Raw genomic sequence first — 16,851 nt, forward strand, 5'->3', positions numbered from 1 at the left:
TGAACAGTTAGGTCTTTCTTTTGGCATAAAGGTGCCATGAAAGAAATACCAAGACCCTAAAGCATTAAGAGCAGAGTTTGTGACCTTTTCATCTTAGTTATTTCTTTCAAAGGTTTTTTTTTTTTTGCTTTGATTTGGTTGGGAAATTGGAGGAAAGATTAACCCAAATAAATGATCTCCAGTATCTAATAACTCTTATCTATTTTCCATGAGGAGTATTTAGGAAAGTATATGTCTGACTAACAATATGTATAATGTTTAAGAGAGAAATAAAAAGCACACATTTTCTACCAACAAGAGCCCCACTATCTTCCCACAAAGGTCACCCTGAGACTATTCAGCCTGGGAGAAAAGCCATCTGGCCTACTATCTGATAGGAAGGGAAAGACCAACATGTTATTATGTCTGTGCTGTGTAGATTCCAAAAAAAGACATGGACGGAGATAAGAATACATTACCACATACCATGAGGATCCTAATATAGCTGCGGAGAACAGGGAAATGACAGAACTAGATCACTTCAACCCCCATTTAGAATCTCAGAGTGAGGCTCCAGTATATTTATATTAATTCCTTTAGTTCTAGTCACAACAGTGTTTAAACATGAACAGCCTTGCTTCAAAAAAAAAAAAAAAATCTATTCTCCGACCCTATAACTCAAGATTACGGTTTCCACCAAAATGAAGCTCTGCTTGCTCCTTTGATAAATGGCTAGCTCCAAGTCTGGGACAGGCAACAAACAAGATGAACAGAGCATCTAGTCATACCAGACAGCAAGGTAGCCATCAAAGACTGTCAAAGGAGCCAGGCACCAACTTGAAGAGGCTCCACTGGCCAAAGATGGTACAATTTAAGTGTTACTAAGGGTATTAACTATATTGTACCAGCCTTTTAGAAAAAACTTTTATTTCTCTCCCTTTCAAAGTTTCAAAATAGGTATCAATAATAGGTAAGTTTTATTTAAGCTTACCGATAAAATTTATCAAAATGGTTGTATTTTTCAGCTGGACCTCTCTAGCTCTTCTAATAATAGGCCTCTTTTCATGAGCTCATTTATTTATTTATTTATTCTTAATTTATTGTGTTTACATAGATACTAATGTCACCCGTATTCCCCAGTACATCCCCCCTGTCTCCCTCCCCGGCACGCCCTCCCCCCGTCCCTCCAGGATTTGTTTTTCTGCTCTCGTCCCATCCTATCAGCCTATCATCCCCTTTCCCTCTGTCTGCTTTCCTTCTGGATCCTTTGATCCCGCCTCTGTCTCTACTCTGTTCCTCAGTTCATATTGTTCATCAGATTTCTCAAATGAGTGAGGTCACATGATATTTTTCATTCTCTGCCTGGATTATTTCACTTAACATAATAGTTTCCAGTTCCATCCAGGTTGTGGCAAAAAATGTTTCCTTCTTTTTCATGGCCCCATAGTACTCCACTGTGTATATGTACCATAGCTTTTTAATCCACTTGTCCACTGATGGACACCTGGGCTGTTTCCAGATCTTCGCTATTGTAAACCATGCTGCCATAAACATGAGGGTGCATTTCTCCTTTTCAAACTGTGCTATGGTGTTCTTGGGGTATATCCCTAAAAATGGGATGGCTGGGTCAAAAGGCAGTTCGATTTTTAATTTTTTTTGAGGAATCTCCATACTGTTTTCCACAGTGGCTGCACCAGTCTGCATTCCCACCAGCAGTGCAGGAGGGTTCCCTTTTCTCCACATCCTCACCAGCACTTATTCTGGGTTGTTTTGTTGATGAGCGCCATTCTGACTGGTGTGAGGTGATATGTCATTGTGGTTTTAATTTGCATTTCTCTAATGATTAGTGATGTTGAGCCTATTGGCCATCTGTATGTCCTCTTTGGAGAAGTGTCTATTTATCTCTTTTGCCCATTTTTTGATTGGACTGTTTATCTTCCTGGTGTTGAGTTTTACAAGTTCTTTAAAAATTTTGGTTATTAAACCTTATCAGACGTATTGTCAAATATGTTCTCCCATTGTGTGGTCTGCCTTTCATGAGTTCATTTATTACTTAAAAAATACACCTCACAAAAAGTGAAAACAAAAAACAAACAAAAAAAGCCCACTCATCACTGGTCAGCACTGGAGAATGATGGAAAAACTTATCATTTTGAAAACTGACAAACGAAGAGAACAAGACCAAGTATATTTAGCCATGTTACTAATATTACTGGGGGACCAAATAGTACAGAAAGTCCTTCCTTAACAGAAATATTCCAGCTATAAATGAAAAACGAATGACAGGATGTCATAATAATGTAACCCCTAAAGAATCAATGCATCTCTAGGCATTAGGTAGCAATGGTTGCTGACATCGCAGAAAGACAGAATCAACTGGATATTATGTGCCTCCTGATGGGAGAACAAATGATGAACTCTGAAGTAATCCTGGGGAAAAAAAATGGGAATGTGGGAATATGAATAAGCCCCTAGATCTGATTTATTAGGAATACAAAAGACTACAATCAGAAAAACATAGTATGTGGGACTAGTTTTTTTGTTTTTTTTTTAGCACGTGTACACACGCATGCAAAAGAAAGAGAGAAAGAGAGAGAGCCACACACATAGACAGGGACAGACAGAAAGGGACAGAGATGAGAAGCATAAACTCATAGTTGCGCCACCTTAGTTGTTCACTGATTGTTTTCTCATACGTGCCTTGACTGAGGGGGCTCCAGCCAAGCCAGTGACCTTTGCGCTTAAGTCAGCAACCAGGGGGTCATGTCTATGGTCCCATGCTCAAGCTGAGGACCCCATGCCCAAACTGGTGAGCCTGCGCTCAAGCCGGAAGAGCCTATGCTCAAGCAGGATGAGCCTATGCTCAAGCCAGCCACCTTGGGGTTTTGAACCTGGGTCCTCAGCTTCCAGGCTGACACTCTATCCACTGCACCACCACCTGGTCAGGCCAAACTAGTTCCTTTAACAAAAAGCTATAGAGATTTAAAATAATACAGAAGTGGGCAAAAGTAGGTTTGCAGTTGCTCTTGTAGAAAATAATACAATACTCAGTAAATAATAAAACAAGAATAAACTGTTTTGCATGCTCACAACTAGTAACCCCTGTATTGATTGACACATATAGATCCTGTTTCAAATAACCTGCTAGAAAAATTATGACATGAAACAACTGGAAATCAGAGCACTTACTCAATATTTTATAGTAATAAAATATCTTACATAAAATTATTTTATATATAAGTATGCTTTAGAAATAATCACAATGCCATTATATATATATCTATATATATATATATATTTTTTTTTTAATTTAAATACTGTCAGAGCCTAGCCAGTGGTGGCATAGTGGACAGAGTATCAACCTGGAGCACTGAGGTCACTGGTTCGACACTGGGTCAAGGCATGTATGAGAAGCAAGCAAAGGATACACAACGAAAGTGGTGCAATGAGTTGATGCTTCTCTTTCTCCCCTACCCCCCCTTTCTCCCTCTCTCCCTTCCTCTCTCAATAAACAAACAAACAAGTAAATGTCAGAAAGCTGAGACTTCAGGTGGTGATCTATTCCTACATTTTGTCATGAAATATCAATGCAACTGAGTTATGAGAAATAATAAATCTCCTTTTCCCAGGAATGCCATTCTTCAAAAAAAAAGAAAAGAAAAGCTCACTGGGAACTTTGACAAAGTAGTAACATTATCAGCAGCAACTCAGTGTCCTTATCTAAAAAACAGCAAGTTGATACAGAATGACTGAGGAGATAAGGGAACAACCATGGAGCGATGGAGCAATCCCCAGGCATCTTATGTCAACACACCAGGAAATAGCCACAGTTGGCACTAGTCCATGGCCCCAAATCCTAGTTACTACACACTACTGCCAAGCTGGAAGCCTTTGGGAAGAAAAGCAGTCCTATTATTAGAAGAGTTAGAAATGTCTCGTTATTAAAGGCTTTAATCACTGTAAAAAAAAATAGAAGACTGGATAAAGAAGATGTGGCACATATACACTATGGAATACTACTCAGCCGTAAGAAATGATGACATCGGATCATTTACAACAAAATGGTGGGATTGTGATAACATTATAGGGAGTGAAATAAGTAAATCAGAAAAAACCAAGAACTGCATGATTCCATACACTGGTGGGACATAAAAACGAGACTAAGAGACATGGACAAGAGTGTGGTGGTTACGGAGGGGGGGAAGAGGGGGAGGAGGGGGGAGGGGGCGGGGGCGGGGGACAAAGAAAATTAGATAGAAGGTGATGGAGGACAATCTGACTTTGGGTGATGGGCATGCAAAATAATTGAATGACAAGATAACCTGGACTTGTTTTCTTTGAATATATGTACCCTGATTTATTGATGTCACCCCATTAAAATTAATAAAAATTTATTTATAAAAAAAAAGAAATGTCTCGTTAAAATGTACAACTATTTTGTGTTTGTGTTAGCCTAAATAAAACTTAACTGTTACTTCATATCTAAGTTTGAATCCTTCTAAGGGAGAAAAATAAGTTTCCTTTAAAAAGTTACTTAGAGGCCCTGGCTGGTGGCTCAGTGGAGAGAGCGTCAGCCCGGCATATGGACATCCTGGGTTCAATCCCTGGTCAGGGAACACAAGAGAAGTGACCATTAGCTTCTCTCCTCCAACTTCTCCCCCTTCTCTCCCTCTTTCCTTCTCTCAGTCAACTGGTTCAAGTGTGGCCCCAGGCTCTGAGGATAGCTCTGTAGGTCTGAGTGCCTCAGCCTCAGGAGCTAAAAAAAATAGCTCAGATAATTCGAGCCCCAGGCAGGGTTGCTGGGTGGATCCGGGCAGGGCTCATGTGGGAGTCTTTCTATCTCCCCTCCTTTCACTTAAAAAAAAAAATAAAAGAAAGAAAAAGTTAGATGTATTCTCTAAACACCTCAATTTCTACAAATTTCAGACTATCCTTTGATTTGAGGTATATTCATACAATGAGTATCTGTTTAGCCATTCCATTTTGCTTCTATTAAAAATACACACAAGACAGCCCTGGCCGGTTGGCTCAGCGGTAGAGCGTCGGCCTAGCGTGCGGAGGACCCGGGTTCGATTCCCGGCCAGGGCACACAGGAGAAGCGCCCATTTGCTTCTCCACCCTTCCGCCGCGCTTTCCTCTCTGTCTCTCTCTTCCCCTCCCGCAGCCAAGGCTCCATTGGAGCAAAGATGGCCCGGGCGCTGGGGATGGCTCTGTGGCCTCTGCCCCAGGCGCTAGAGTGGCTCTGGTCGCAATATGGCGACGCCCAGGATGGGCAGAGCATCGCCCCCTGGTGGGCAGAGCGTCGCCCCTGGTGGGCGTGCCGGGTGGATCCCGGTCGGGCGCATGCGGGAGTCTGTCTGACTGTCTCTCCCTGTTTCCAGCTTCAGAAAAATGGAAAAAAAAAAAAAAAAAAAAAAAAAAACACACAAGACAACCCTCGCCCTGGCTGGATAGCTCTGCTGGTTACAGCACCGTCTCAAAGTGCAGGGGTTGCCAGTTCGGTCCCTGGTCAAGGCACAGCAGGAACAGATTGATGTTCCAGTCTCTCTCTCTCTCTCTCATCAATAAATTGACTCTACATACACATACACACACACACAACCCTTAAGAAACCACTGAAAAAAAAAACCAGCACCAAAGGTATATCAGAAAAATATACATAATTGACATTGTCTTTTCTGAGAAACTTCTAAAAGATTGTATGTAGCTTTATAAGTCCTACACATCATATTATTTAGGATCAAGTTCTGACACATCTTGCTTGTTTAGTAACTTTATAGGTTTCTCATACTCAAAAATCACAAACAGCCTGACCAGGTGGTGGCGCAGTAGATAGAGCGTCGAACTGGGATGCGGAAGACCCAGGTTCGAGACCCTGAGGTTGCCAGCTTGAATGTGGGCTCATCTGGTTTGAGCAAAAATTCACCAGCTTGGACCCAAGGTCGCTGGCTCAAGCAAGGGGTTACTCGGTCTGCTGAAGGCCCGCGGTCAAGGCACATATGAGAAAGCAAACAATGAACAACTAAGGTGTCGCAATGCGCAACAAAAAACTAATGATTGATGCTTCTCATCTCTCCGTTCCTGTCTGTCCCTGTCTATCCCTCACTCTGACTCTTTGTCTCTATAAAAAAAATAAAATTTAAATTAAAAAAAAAAAGAAAAAAAAATCTCAAACATTGTTTAGCCTTTTCATTAGTTAAGCAGGAAAATAAAAGTACTTAGATTTCTTTTATAAAAAAAGTGAGAGAGAAACTAAATACCGAGACACTCAGAAGAAAAAATTCTTTAAGCCAGTCATTTTATCAAAATTATAATTTTGAAGTTATTTCTTTCAAGAAACTTATTGATGCAAGCAAGACTTACATAGTTGAGTACATGCGTTTACTGTAATCAGTGCAGAGGATTCTGCAGGCCTCCTAGACGGGTCTCCTGAGCATCTGGGCATGCTGGGTTTTGTGCCTCTGATCAGGGCAAAGCCTCTTCTTCAACCACTGCCCATGCATATTTGATTCAACTCAACAAATGTTTAGTGAATACCCAGGAAAATTATTCACTAATAATATGCTTTCTCTTGCCTGATCAGGTGGTGGCGCAGTGGATAGAGCGTCAGAATGGGATGCTGAGAACCCAAATTCGAAACCCCAAGGTCACAGGCTTGAGCGTGGGCTCATCAGGCTTGAGCATGGGATCACCAGCTTGAGCTAGGGGTCACTCGCTCTGCCATAGCCCTCCCACCACCCAGCAAGGCACATATGAGAATGTAATCACTGAACAACTAAGAAACTGCAATGAAGAATTGATGCTTCTTATGTCTCTCTGTTCCTGTCTGTCTGTCCCTATCTGTCCCTCTTTCTGACTCTTCGTCAAAAAAATAAAATAACAATAGTAATACGCTTTTTCTCAGAAATCCCATAAGGTCTCAGTGATACCAGCCTGCATCTATATATTTAATATAAAGTTGGAAATTGTTTTATTTCCATTTTATACACAGGGAAGTAAAGGCAGGGCAGGTTAAATTACCAGAACTTAAAAAACAAAGCCAACATAAAACTCTACTGTAGTGTAGAATCAACATATCATTTTTATTTACCCTTCATCTGTCCTACCCATTCTACTGCCTGCAACAGTATCCATTTCAACTCATCCCATACACTCACCCCCCATCCTTTTCCTTAGCCACTCCTGGAACACGTCCATGTACAGAGCACTATGTCAGGCACTGTGCTAATGCAAAGGTGATGGACACACAGGGACACTAATACCTAAAGGACTTATACTTTTATTTTACCATGAGCCAGGCAGTTTAAAATAATTTACATAAGCCCTGGCCGGTTGGCACAGTGGTAGAGCGTCGGCCTGGTGTGCAGGAGTCCCGGGTTCGATTCCCAGCCAGGGCACACAGGAGAAGTGCCCATCTGCTTCTCTACCCCTCCCCCTCTCCGTTTCTCTCTTCCCCTCCCGCAGCCAAGGCTCTATTAGAGCAAAGTTGGCCCGGGCACTGAGGATGGCTCTGTGGCCTCTGCCTCAGGCGCTAGAATGGCTCTGGTTGCAACTGAGCGACGCCCCAGATGGGCAGAGCATCGCCCCCTGGTGGGCATGCTGGGTGGATCCCGGTCGGGTGCATGCGGGAGTCTGTCTGACTGCCTTCCCGTTTCCAACTTCAGAAAAATACAAAAAAGAAAAGAAAAGAAAAAAAAATCATTTAAAGTGCACATGACTTCCAGGACTCTTCTAGTGAAGACATGTTTTCCAATCATATTTGAGAGGCTTAAAAATTTTAAATATGAACACCTAGCAACAGAGCAGAGATCATCTAAATTCTTTTATTAAGATTCTAATATGCAGGGCAAGTTTTAAAGATATAGTAACCTCTGTCATTCTTATTTCTCTACCTATCATACCACATTTCTAGGTTTAACTTCACATGTCAACTGATAAAGTGTAGTCATACTGTGCAGAATTATATATAATGGTTTAACAGTTCAGGTTTAAGCACATGAATACAGAAAAGGTATATATTTTCTATCTGTAATATTGTAGTTTACAAAATAAACCAAAAGTTGAGCCATCTGGATTTTATCAATAATATACTTTAAGGAAAATGAAACATTTCATCCAACTATAAATCCTTTGATGACTAAGTAGCTCCTGAGTATGTTTTAACAACAGTAAAAATGTAGCCAACATTAAAACATTTAGAACCCATCACATAGTTGACGTGGGAAGATGTCCTAAGTTGACACGGCACCCACCGTAGTGTCGTTGCTGGTAACATACACCAGCACATCAGAGGAGTTCCTGCCATTGATGTATCGGTAGCAGTTCCAAACGCAGCTAATCAAGAAACCCTGAAAGTGAGAAGTGATTATTATTAGATCTTTAATTTTCAAACTTCAGACAATTTGAAATATCACCAAAGATAAAGCTGTATTACAAAACTTTCACTTACATAAATTATAAATGCACATATTGACTCTAGTAAACCAAAAAGACTTTAAAATTACAACTATTGGGAACAGGTTCTAGGTACAGAAATGGTGCCATGAGGAGGGCTCCCGATACCTCTCCCTGAAACCTCAACAAATTCAACAGCTAGAAACAGAAAAACAATCTCAGGAGCATCTGAAATACACATACATCAAACAAAGGTACAACTGGGCGAAAAGGTGGTTGAATATATAATCCACTCTGAAGGAAATAAGATGGAGAACAAAGTATTCAGCTTTCCTCACTAACCTGAAAGGGCTGCTTTCACTTGGAACTGAGAGGAAGCGAGGGCTGGGGGCACAGAAAAAGCCGGGCTTGGGCAGAGACGTTCAAGCCAAGGAGAGAGTGTGCCCGTGGCTCAGCCCACACGGAGCTAACGCCAGCGGCAGACACCAGCAGAGGTGGGCGAGCAGTTGCCTTGTTTACTCCCGGTATCCCATTTGGCGAGCGTGGGCAGTATGAGAGTGGATCCACCTGGCACTTTGGGCGTGGATACCCGCGTTCCCAGACAGAGGGGCTGGGTCAGAGACTGTCAGTAGTGGCCCTCTGTATGGGCTGTGACCAGAGTTTCTGAATAATCTCAGCTTCCCAAACAACAGCACGTGGGAGGTGCACAAAAGCCAGCTTCCCTACACCCAGACCTATCTGGGCGCGGCACCTCCACCAGCCATACAGGCTAACCAAGCACACTCCTGGGGAAGAGAACTGCGGAAGTGGTGGGGGAAAGGGCGTGCAGGCAGCTTGCAGACAGCCTCTGGAGAGCAGGCCTGCGGAGTGCTGAGGCATACTAGACATGCCCAGAGGCTCATAGAAAGGCACCTGAAAGGCATTTGGCTCCCAGCCCTGCCTGATTACGCTGGTGGCTCTGGCTGGCAAAGCCTTACCCAGAACCCTGCGTTGAATGGGGATAGAGGGGGGATTTGGCAGCTCTTAGAGCCTCTTACTCTCCAGGGAGTGGCTGGGGCAACTTCACAGCTGGGTCCCCAGGCTGCTGGTTCAGGAAGGAGAGATTTGGGGAGAGGCTCCGGGAAAATGGACTCTCCTATTGTCGGAACCTGCAAACGCTAAGCCCCGCCTACCAATGGGACTGAGAGAGTGACACAGGGGCAGAACCTGGGGTACAGTGCCACTGGCCAAAAAGAGAGAGAAGAAAAAGAAGATAACTTCTCAAAATCAAGAAAAATCCAGTCTATAACTTTTTCCATTTTTTTTCTTGTATTTTTTTTTTTTTCAGCTCAGAGAGAAGATTAAGTGATCATACCCTGGTCAAAGCCAACACTGAAGCAATGGCAGTGTTGACTAGACTAGACTTCAGGTCTAGTACCAGGTCAGACTAGACTTCACTCATCATTGCATCATTGCAATTAAAAATATGGAATGCTTCACGAATTTGCGTTTCATCCTTGCGCAGGGGCCATGCTAATCTTCTCTGTATTGTTCCAATTTTAGTATATGTACTGCCGAAGTGAGCACTTTTCTTGTATTTTTTATCCTTAATTTTTTTTTTCCGTCCACCTTGGTCATTTTATCCTCTTTCCGTTTTATTCTTTTCCTTTCATTTTGAACGTTATTACCCATAGGTGTTACATTTTCCATTCTTTTTTTTTTCTATGAGTGTTACATTCCAAAAAACTTAACTAAAATTTTTTTTCTCTCTCTTTTTGTTTCTTCTTTTCTCTTTCACTTTTTCTCTCATTCGAATCTCACCCACAACTATTATGTACAGTAACTTTTTGGCAAAAGCTTTATTCTACCACACCACTACAGAAGGTAGTGAAGGTGGGGAGGGGAGAGGCTGAGAGTGAAACAAGAAATTCTAAGAAAAGATAGTAGCAATTGCCAAACACATTTATTGCTCCAAAATTCACAGAGCAATTAACCCATTTCTCACATTCAAACTGTCTTTGAGATTTTTTTATTCTACATGATTATTTATGATTTTATTAAATTAATTTTTAAAAGGACATAGAGAATATAAATTTGCTAAACAATAAATAAAATTCATTAAAACATCTTAATGATAGCCTGACCAGGCGGTGGCACAGTGGATAGAGCATTGGACTGGGATGCGGAGGACCCAGGTTTGAGACCCCAGGTTGAGGTCGCCGGTTCAAAACTCTGGGCTTGCCTGGTCAAGGCACATATGATGCTTCCAGCTCCTCCCCCCTTCTCTCTCTCTCTCCTCTCTCTTCCTCTCTCTCTCTCCTCTCTAAAAATGAATAAATAAAAATCTGTATGCATTTATTTTTCTGCTTAATTAATGAAAAATCTAATCAAAGCCTGAGATATTTTTGTATGAAACCACTCACAAAGGACCACATATTATATAATTCTATTTATATGAAATATTCAGAATAGGAAAAAGATTTGTGGTGACCAGAGGTAGGGGGTGAGGTAAGGATGAATGGCACATGACAAAAATGTCCTAAATTACATTGTATAACCACAAAGCTGTGATTACACAACTCTGAATATACCACTGAATTGTATACATACTTTAAATGGGGGAATTTTATGATATTGAATTATATCTCAAAAAAGTTGTTTTCATAAAAAAAAGGAGACTTTTTTTTTTTTAAAGACGGAATTGGCTTGAGGTTTTCCAAACAGTACACTGCCAAGCCCTTGATTTTTTTTTCTTTCTTTACAGAGACAGAGAGAGAGTCAGAGAGAGGAACAGACAGGGACAGACAGACAGGAACGAAGAGATGAGAAGCATCAATTTCATTGCGCATTGCAACACCTTAGTTGTTCATCGATTGCTTTCTCATAGGTGCCTTGACCTTCAGCAGACCAAGTAACCCCTTGCTCGAGCCAGCGACATTGGGTCCAAGCTGGTGAGCTTTTGCTCAATCCAGATGAGCCCGCGCTCAAGTTGGCGACCTCGAGGTCTCGAACCTGGGTCCTCTGAATCCCAGTCTGACGCCCTATCCACTGAGCCACCGCCTGGTCAGGTAAAAAAGGAGACATTTAGGACAAAAAGAGTGCTTGTCAACCTTTGACAGGAGAGTGAGATAAAATATTCTGTCATATTCTACTCAGAATGCTGTCTCTTAAGTTGCATTCATAGTTGGTGGTGATTCCTTTCTTTTTTAAAATTTTATTTATACAATTAAGTTCAACAGGGAGATATTGATTGATAAGAATACAAAAGTTTCAGATAAATGTTTCCATAGCATTTGAACTGTTGATTATGATGTATACCCATCACCCAAAGTCAAATCATTTTCCATCACTGTATATTTACTTCTTATATTTAAATTTTCTGTGATAATGTTAAGATGAAAATATGTTATGCCATTTTATAAAATGTTTCCTGAACAGCAATAATCTCAAACATTAATAATGGGAAAGAGAAAGATGGAAAGGGTATATTTCTTTTTTTCTTTTTTTACAGAGAAGGAGTCAGAGAGAGGGATAGATAGGGACAGACAGACAGGAACAGAGAGAAAATGGCATCAATCATCAGTTTTTTGTTGCGACACCTTAGTTGTTCATTGATTGCTGTCTCATATGTGCTTTAACCGTGGGGCTACAGCAGATCGAGTAACCCCTTGCTCAAGCTGGCGACCTCAGGGTCTCGAACCTGGATCCTCCGCATCCCAGTCCGATGCTCTATTCACTGTGCCACCGACTGGTCAGCAAAAGGGCATATTTCTTGAACAATGTACACAATATAATTTACTGAAATCTTCAGTTTACTCAACAATGCTATTGATTCTTTGTATAAAAAAGAAAAGCCCCAGACTTTTCAAGAATTTCAATACAAATGAGCCTGACCAGGCGGTGGCACAGTGGATAGTTTAGATTATTTAAAACAGGAACTCTTTCTGAAGGGAGGTGGGGTCTATAACAACATGTCTATAACTGAAAAGTTAAATAGCAGAAGGGAAGTGCTGGTGTCTGGGACTTCACATGCCCTCAGTCACTCACTGAACAGTCCAACAAGAAGAAAACCTCTTGCCTGGTAGTTCTAAAAACCCAATAATGTATTTCAGTGACTTTATTTCATATGTGACATTTCTCTAATCTGAAATAGAGAATTTCCCAAATACACTTGCATTGATGAATTACTTCCATCATCTACGTATTTGCAGAACATCACCTATGTGAGAGAGTAAAGAGGTGCCAGGCCTTCATCGTGGGCAGCCAGATCTCTTTCAGGGACTACAACCTGCTGGATTTGCTGCTGGCTCACCAGGCCCTGGCTGCCAGCCGCCTGGACCCCCTCTCCCTGCTCTCGGCCTATGTGGCTTGCCTCAGGGCCCAGACCTGGCTTCCTGGCCTCCCCCAAGTATGTGAACCTCCCCATCAATGGCAATGGGCAGCAGTGAGGGCTTGTGGCACCCTCAGCTGAAGGCAGGGGCTGCCTGAATGCCCTTCCCCAGGACCAATAAAATTTCCAAGAGAAAAACAAACAAATGACAAACATCATAATAAATGTTACAGCATATAATATATACTACACATAATGCATAACATTGCATTAATTTATTCTTGTCCTAATAGATTTTGGAATAACCCTTGACTAGCCTGTGGAAAGATGGTTAGTGTTTATTTCTCACATAGCTAAGAGAAAGAACGGACCTGTCGGGAAATCAAAAAGCAGTTCAGATATCTAAAGCAAGAGAATGAGCTAACTGAAGTTTGTTTACTTCTTTGGCATTCGTGAATATATTTAATAATATTTAGGGAATTAGTAAAATCTTCATTCTTACCTTGAAAGTCAAGATAATGCCGATAAAGAGAAGAATAATAAGAACCAAACAGGTAGAATTCAGTGACATGATATCATCTTTGTAGGGAAAATCAAGAGGCTGCAAAAGAAAAGTGTTTCATTAGCACATCTCAATAATCATTAAGGATTAAAGTCCCTAGCTATTAATGACGTGGACTTTTCAGAAAATAATTAGTTAAAGTAGATAGCTTTTAAAGACCCTACAGAATTTTTAGCTTAACTCTACTAGTGAAAAAGCTACAATGTGATAAAGAGAGGCTAGTCTGTTCATAATTCAGACAATAACTCTCAAAAAGAAAAATCAGAGGAAGATTCATGAGTGAGACCTGAAAACATCTTAGCCCTTCTATTACACACAAAGCTAAAAGGCCTGACCTGCGGTGGCACAGTGGAGAAGGTGTAGCTCTGGAATGCTCAAGTCCCCCGTGGGAGACCCCTGGCTTACCAGGTCAAGGCACATATGAGAAGCAACTGTGAGTTGATGCTTCCTGCCCACTCCCGACTTTCTCCCTCTTCTCTCTAAAGTTAACAATAAAATCTTTATAAAAAAAGGGGGGGCAAAAAATGCTATAAGGCAGCAATCTTTGTACACCTCTGACATTTGGATTTCCTACAAACTATGGATCATTCTAAAGAGCTTATGCAGGACAAGGGGGAGAAACCTATTAAAATAGTGTCTTCCTTATACAAAGCATTTCTGTTGAGCTACTTCTCAAAGAGCAGAATCTTTTGTAACAGTAGGTATTTACAGCATTAAAAAAATTATCAAGTTTCTACTGTATGATCATATTGATTAACTACCAGGTCAAAGGAAACCTTTGTACAAACATCAAAATCTGCTACTATGCTTTTAGTGGGAGAGACAGAGCTTCACCATTAACACCTGCATGGCCCCAAGTGAAGTCCTCCATTGAACAGGCCTAGGTTAAGTGTGCAGGTAGGAAGCCCTTTTCTCTCTTGTTCATCAGCCAATACTACGTGTTTGGATTCCACATTAGCAGTTTTCTGAGATACAACACAGAAGTTCCGAACGTTAAGGAAGAACACAGAGAAAACTCGTGACTCGTGCTTGGCTCCTCCTCCCCAGGGTGAGCTTCTCTCAGTGATTTTTAGTCTCCATTCACTTTGGGCAAAATATCTAAGAAATAAAATCTAGGTCATTCTTTGTGATTAGCTCACGGAAACTGGTCCCTTTCCCTTGGAGCCTGGAGGGTTTTTGAGTACTAATCTTAAAAAGTAAGAATAAAACCAGCTGCTTTTCACAAGGCCAACACAAAATCTTATTATTTCTGTGTCTAATAAAAAGATAGGGCGATTAAAAAGGAAGTATGTGACTCTTTCCATAAAGATCTTTATACTCATTCCCCTAGGAAAATGAAGCTGGCGTCTATGTCCAGCTGAGCCCCATAAAAAACACAGGCACAGCTTATTTTAACTGAATTTACAAGCCTCCACATAAGCAGAAAAGGCATTAGTGGGTGCTTTCTCCCCACCTTCTCAGGTAAGTTTCTCCCGACTCATTCTATCTCAAGTGGTCCACAAGGACCTCAACATCAATGTCAGTGGCTCCTTTTTTTTTTTTTTTTGGTGACTGAGACAGAGAAAGAAGACAGAGAAAGGGACAGATAGGGACAGACAGGCAGGAAGGGAGAGAGATGAGAAGCATCAATTTTTCGTTGCAGCTCCTTAGTTGTTGAGTGATTGCTTTCTCATATGTGCCTTGACCAGGGAGGCTTACAGCAGAGCAAATGACCCCTTGCTCAAGCCAGCGACCCTGGGGTCATGTTTATGATCCCATGCTCAAGCCAGCAATACTGCAGTCAAGCTGGTGAGCCCACACTCAAGCCGGAGACCTTGGTTCCAAACCTGGGTCCTGCATGTTGCAGTATGAACTCTATCCATTGCACCACTGCCTGGTCAGGCAACATTGGTGGCTCTTTAACAATGCTTTCATTATTGTCTCTTAGGCACTGTGACATCTGTAGGCCTCACTCTTTAAGTAGAGTGGTCTTTAAGTAGAACATATTCACTTGTTTTATTTGATAATTACAAATAAAAGTAGGTGATGACTTTTTTTTAAACTGATATTGGAATTATTGTCAGCATTACCAATATTACCTTACCACCAGTGGCTCTAAAGCAGCAGTGACTGAACAGTGTGGGGCACAACAAAGAGTCTAGATAGTATTCATAGTGCTCTAAACACCTGCCTACATATTGGGCTCTCTGCTCCTATTGATAAATTTCTGCAACATACTCAACACCACCCCTTCCCAGTCCCTTCACGTGACAAGCTCCGTGGAGATTTCAGAACTCCAGCATCAAATCATCATTACAGAGTGAAAACACATCTTTAAAGACAGAATTCTGGGCCCCTGCACGTGTAGGTCGTGGAGCGGCCTTCCCGGAGGTCTGTCTCCCCTGCAAATAGGCTCCATGGCCTGGGGCCGGGTTCCCACCCCCGTGAGGGTGCTCAGGCTCATGAGGGGTCCACGTGGAGGTTTCCCTGAGCCCACAAACAAGCCCGAGCACCGCAGCCCTCCGCTGCAGCGGCTCCCTAACACCACTTCCGGTACCAGCTCCCGCATAAGTGCAGAGCCCCCGCCACCCTGGTCTCCCCAGGCCTGCCGGGTCCCTGGTGAGAGAGCTGCTTCTTGGGGGAAGTCCACTCTCCTGTTCACGGCCACAATGCTGGCGTCCCCGGCACACCCGGAATCTCCCCAGGCCTCCCGCAGCACCATCCCTGGGACCTGGCTCCGGAGCCATCAGGAGGCAGCCAGGCCCCGGCCTGAGTGGCCACCACCAGCCACCCGACTTCCAGAGGCAAGAGGCTCTTTAGAGGCCCACCCCCCACTCCTCCCTCCCCTTCCCCCTCCTCACCCCACCGCACCGACTAGACAGGCAAAAGAAGTCTGGTTCTTTTACAACAAAACTACAAAATACCGCAAAGGCAGTTGAGAGAGCCCTGCTCTTCCCTACCCAAGCCACAAGCGAGCCTTCCTGATACCCCATAACCCTGTGCCTTGCACCAAGTGGAAAATAAACAAGCAGCCCCAACAGACATACATACAGATAGAGGATTCTGTACAACCTGATGGTCACACACACACACACACACACACACCCCTCATGTACCTCCTTGTGGGATGCAAGGGATAACATAAATTTAGCACATGGGAAATACATAAAAATTTTCTTTTCTTTTTCTTTTTTTTTTAACAGAGACAGAGAGATAGAGAGAGAGAGATAGACAGGGACGGACAGACAGGAACGGAGAGATGAGAAGCATCAATCATTAGTTTTTCGTTGCACATTGTGACACCTTAGTTGTTCATTGATTGCTTTCTCATATGTGCCTTGACCGCGGGCCTTCAGCAGACCGAGTAACCCCTTGCAGACCCAAGCCAGCAACCTTGGGTCCAAGCTGGTGAGCTTTTGCTCAAACCAGATGAGCCCACGCTCAAGCTGGTGACCTCGGAGTCTCAAACCTGGGTCCTTTCGCATCCCAGTTCGACGCTCTATCCACTGCGCCACCGCCTGGTCAGGCCAAAAATTTTCTTGACAACAACCTTCTACCAAAACATGGACCAGTTTTCAAAAACAAAGAGAAGCTATTACTAACAAGAATGGCATCCACAACAATTCAG

At 42.5% G+C, this 16,851-nt stretch overlaps 1 protein-coding gene and 2 non-coding genes across 3 annotated transcripts in view; all 3 read right to left on the reverse strand.

The window, feature by feature from the left end:
* The window catches only part of LAPTM4B (lysosomal protein transmembrane 4 beta), a 76,958-nt gene that overhangs the window by 14,751 nt on the left and 45,356 nt on the right, over nucleotides 1-16,851 (reverse strand). Inside the window, exons 5-6 of the mRNA XM_066266001.1 lie at nucleotides 13,185-13,283; nucleotides 8,232-8,327 (exon numbers count right to left, since the gene is read on the reverse strand). Of these exons, the coding sequence (XP_066122098.1) occupies nucleotides 8,232-8,327; nucleotides 13,185-13,283 (195 nt within the window). The remainder of the gene's footprint in view (nucleotides 1-8,231; nucleotides 8,328-13,184; nucleotides 13,284-16,851) is intronic.
* Nucleotides 9,698-9,822, reverse strand: LOC136332833 (Z30 small nucleolar RNA). The gene has a single exon (XR_010730965.1). It is a non-coding gene; the product is annotated as a Z30 small nucleolar RNA (small nucleolar RNA).
* On the reverse strand, nucleotides 9,833-9,939 carry LOC136332642 (U6 spliceosomal RNA). Its single transcript, XR_010730808.1, has one exon. It is a non-coding gene; the product is annotated as a U6 spliceosomal RNA (small nuclear RNA).

This window comes from Saccopteryx bilineata, chromosome 3 (assembly GCF_036850765.1).
Source record: "Saccopteryx bilineata isolate mSacBil1 chromosome 3, mSacBil1_pri_phased_curated, whole genome shotgun sequence".
Taxonomy (NCBI): domain Eukaryota; kingdom Metazoa; phylum Chordata; class Mammalia; order Chiroptera; family Emballonuridae; genus Saccopteryx; species Saccopteryx bilineata.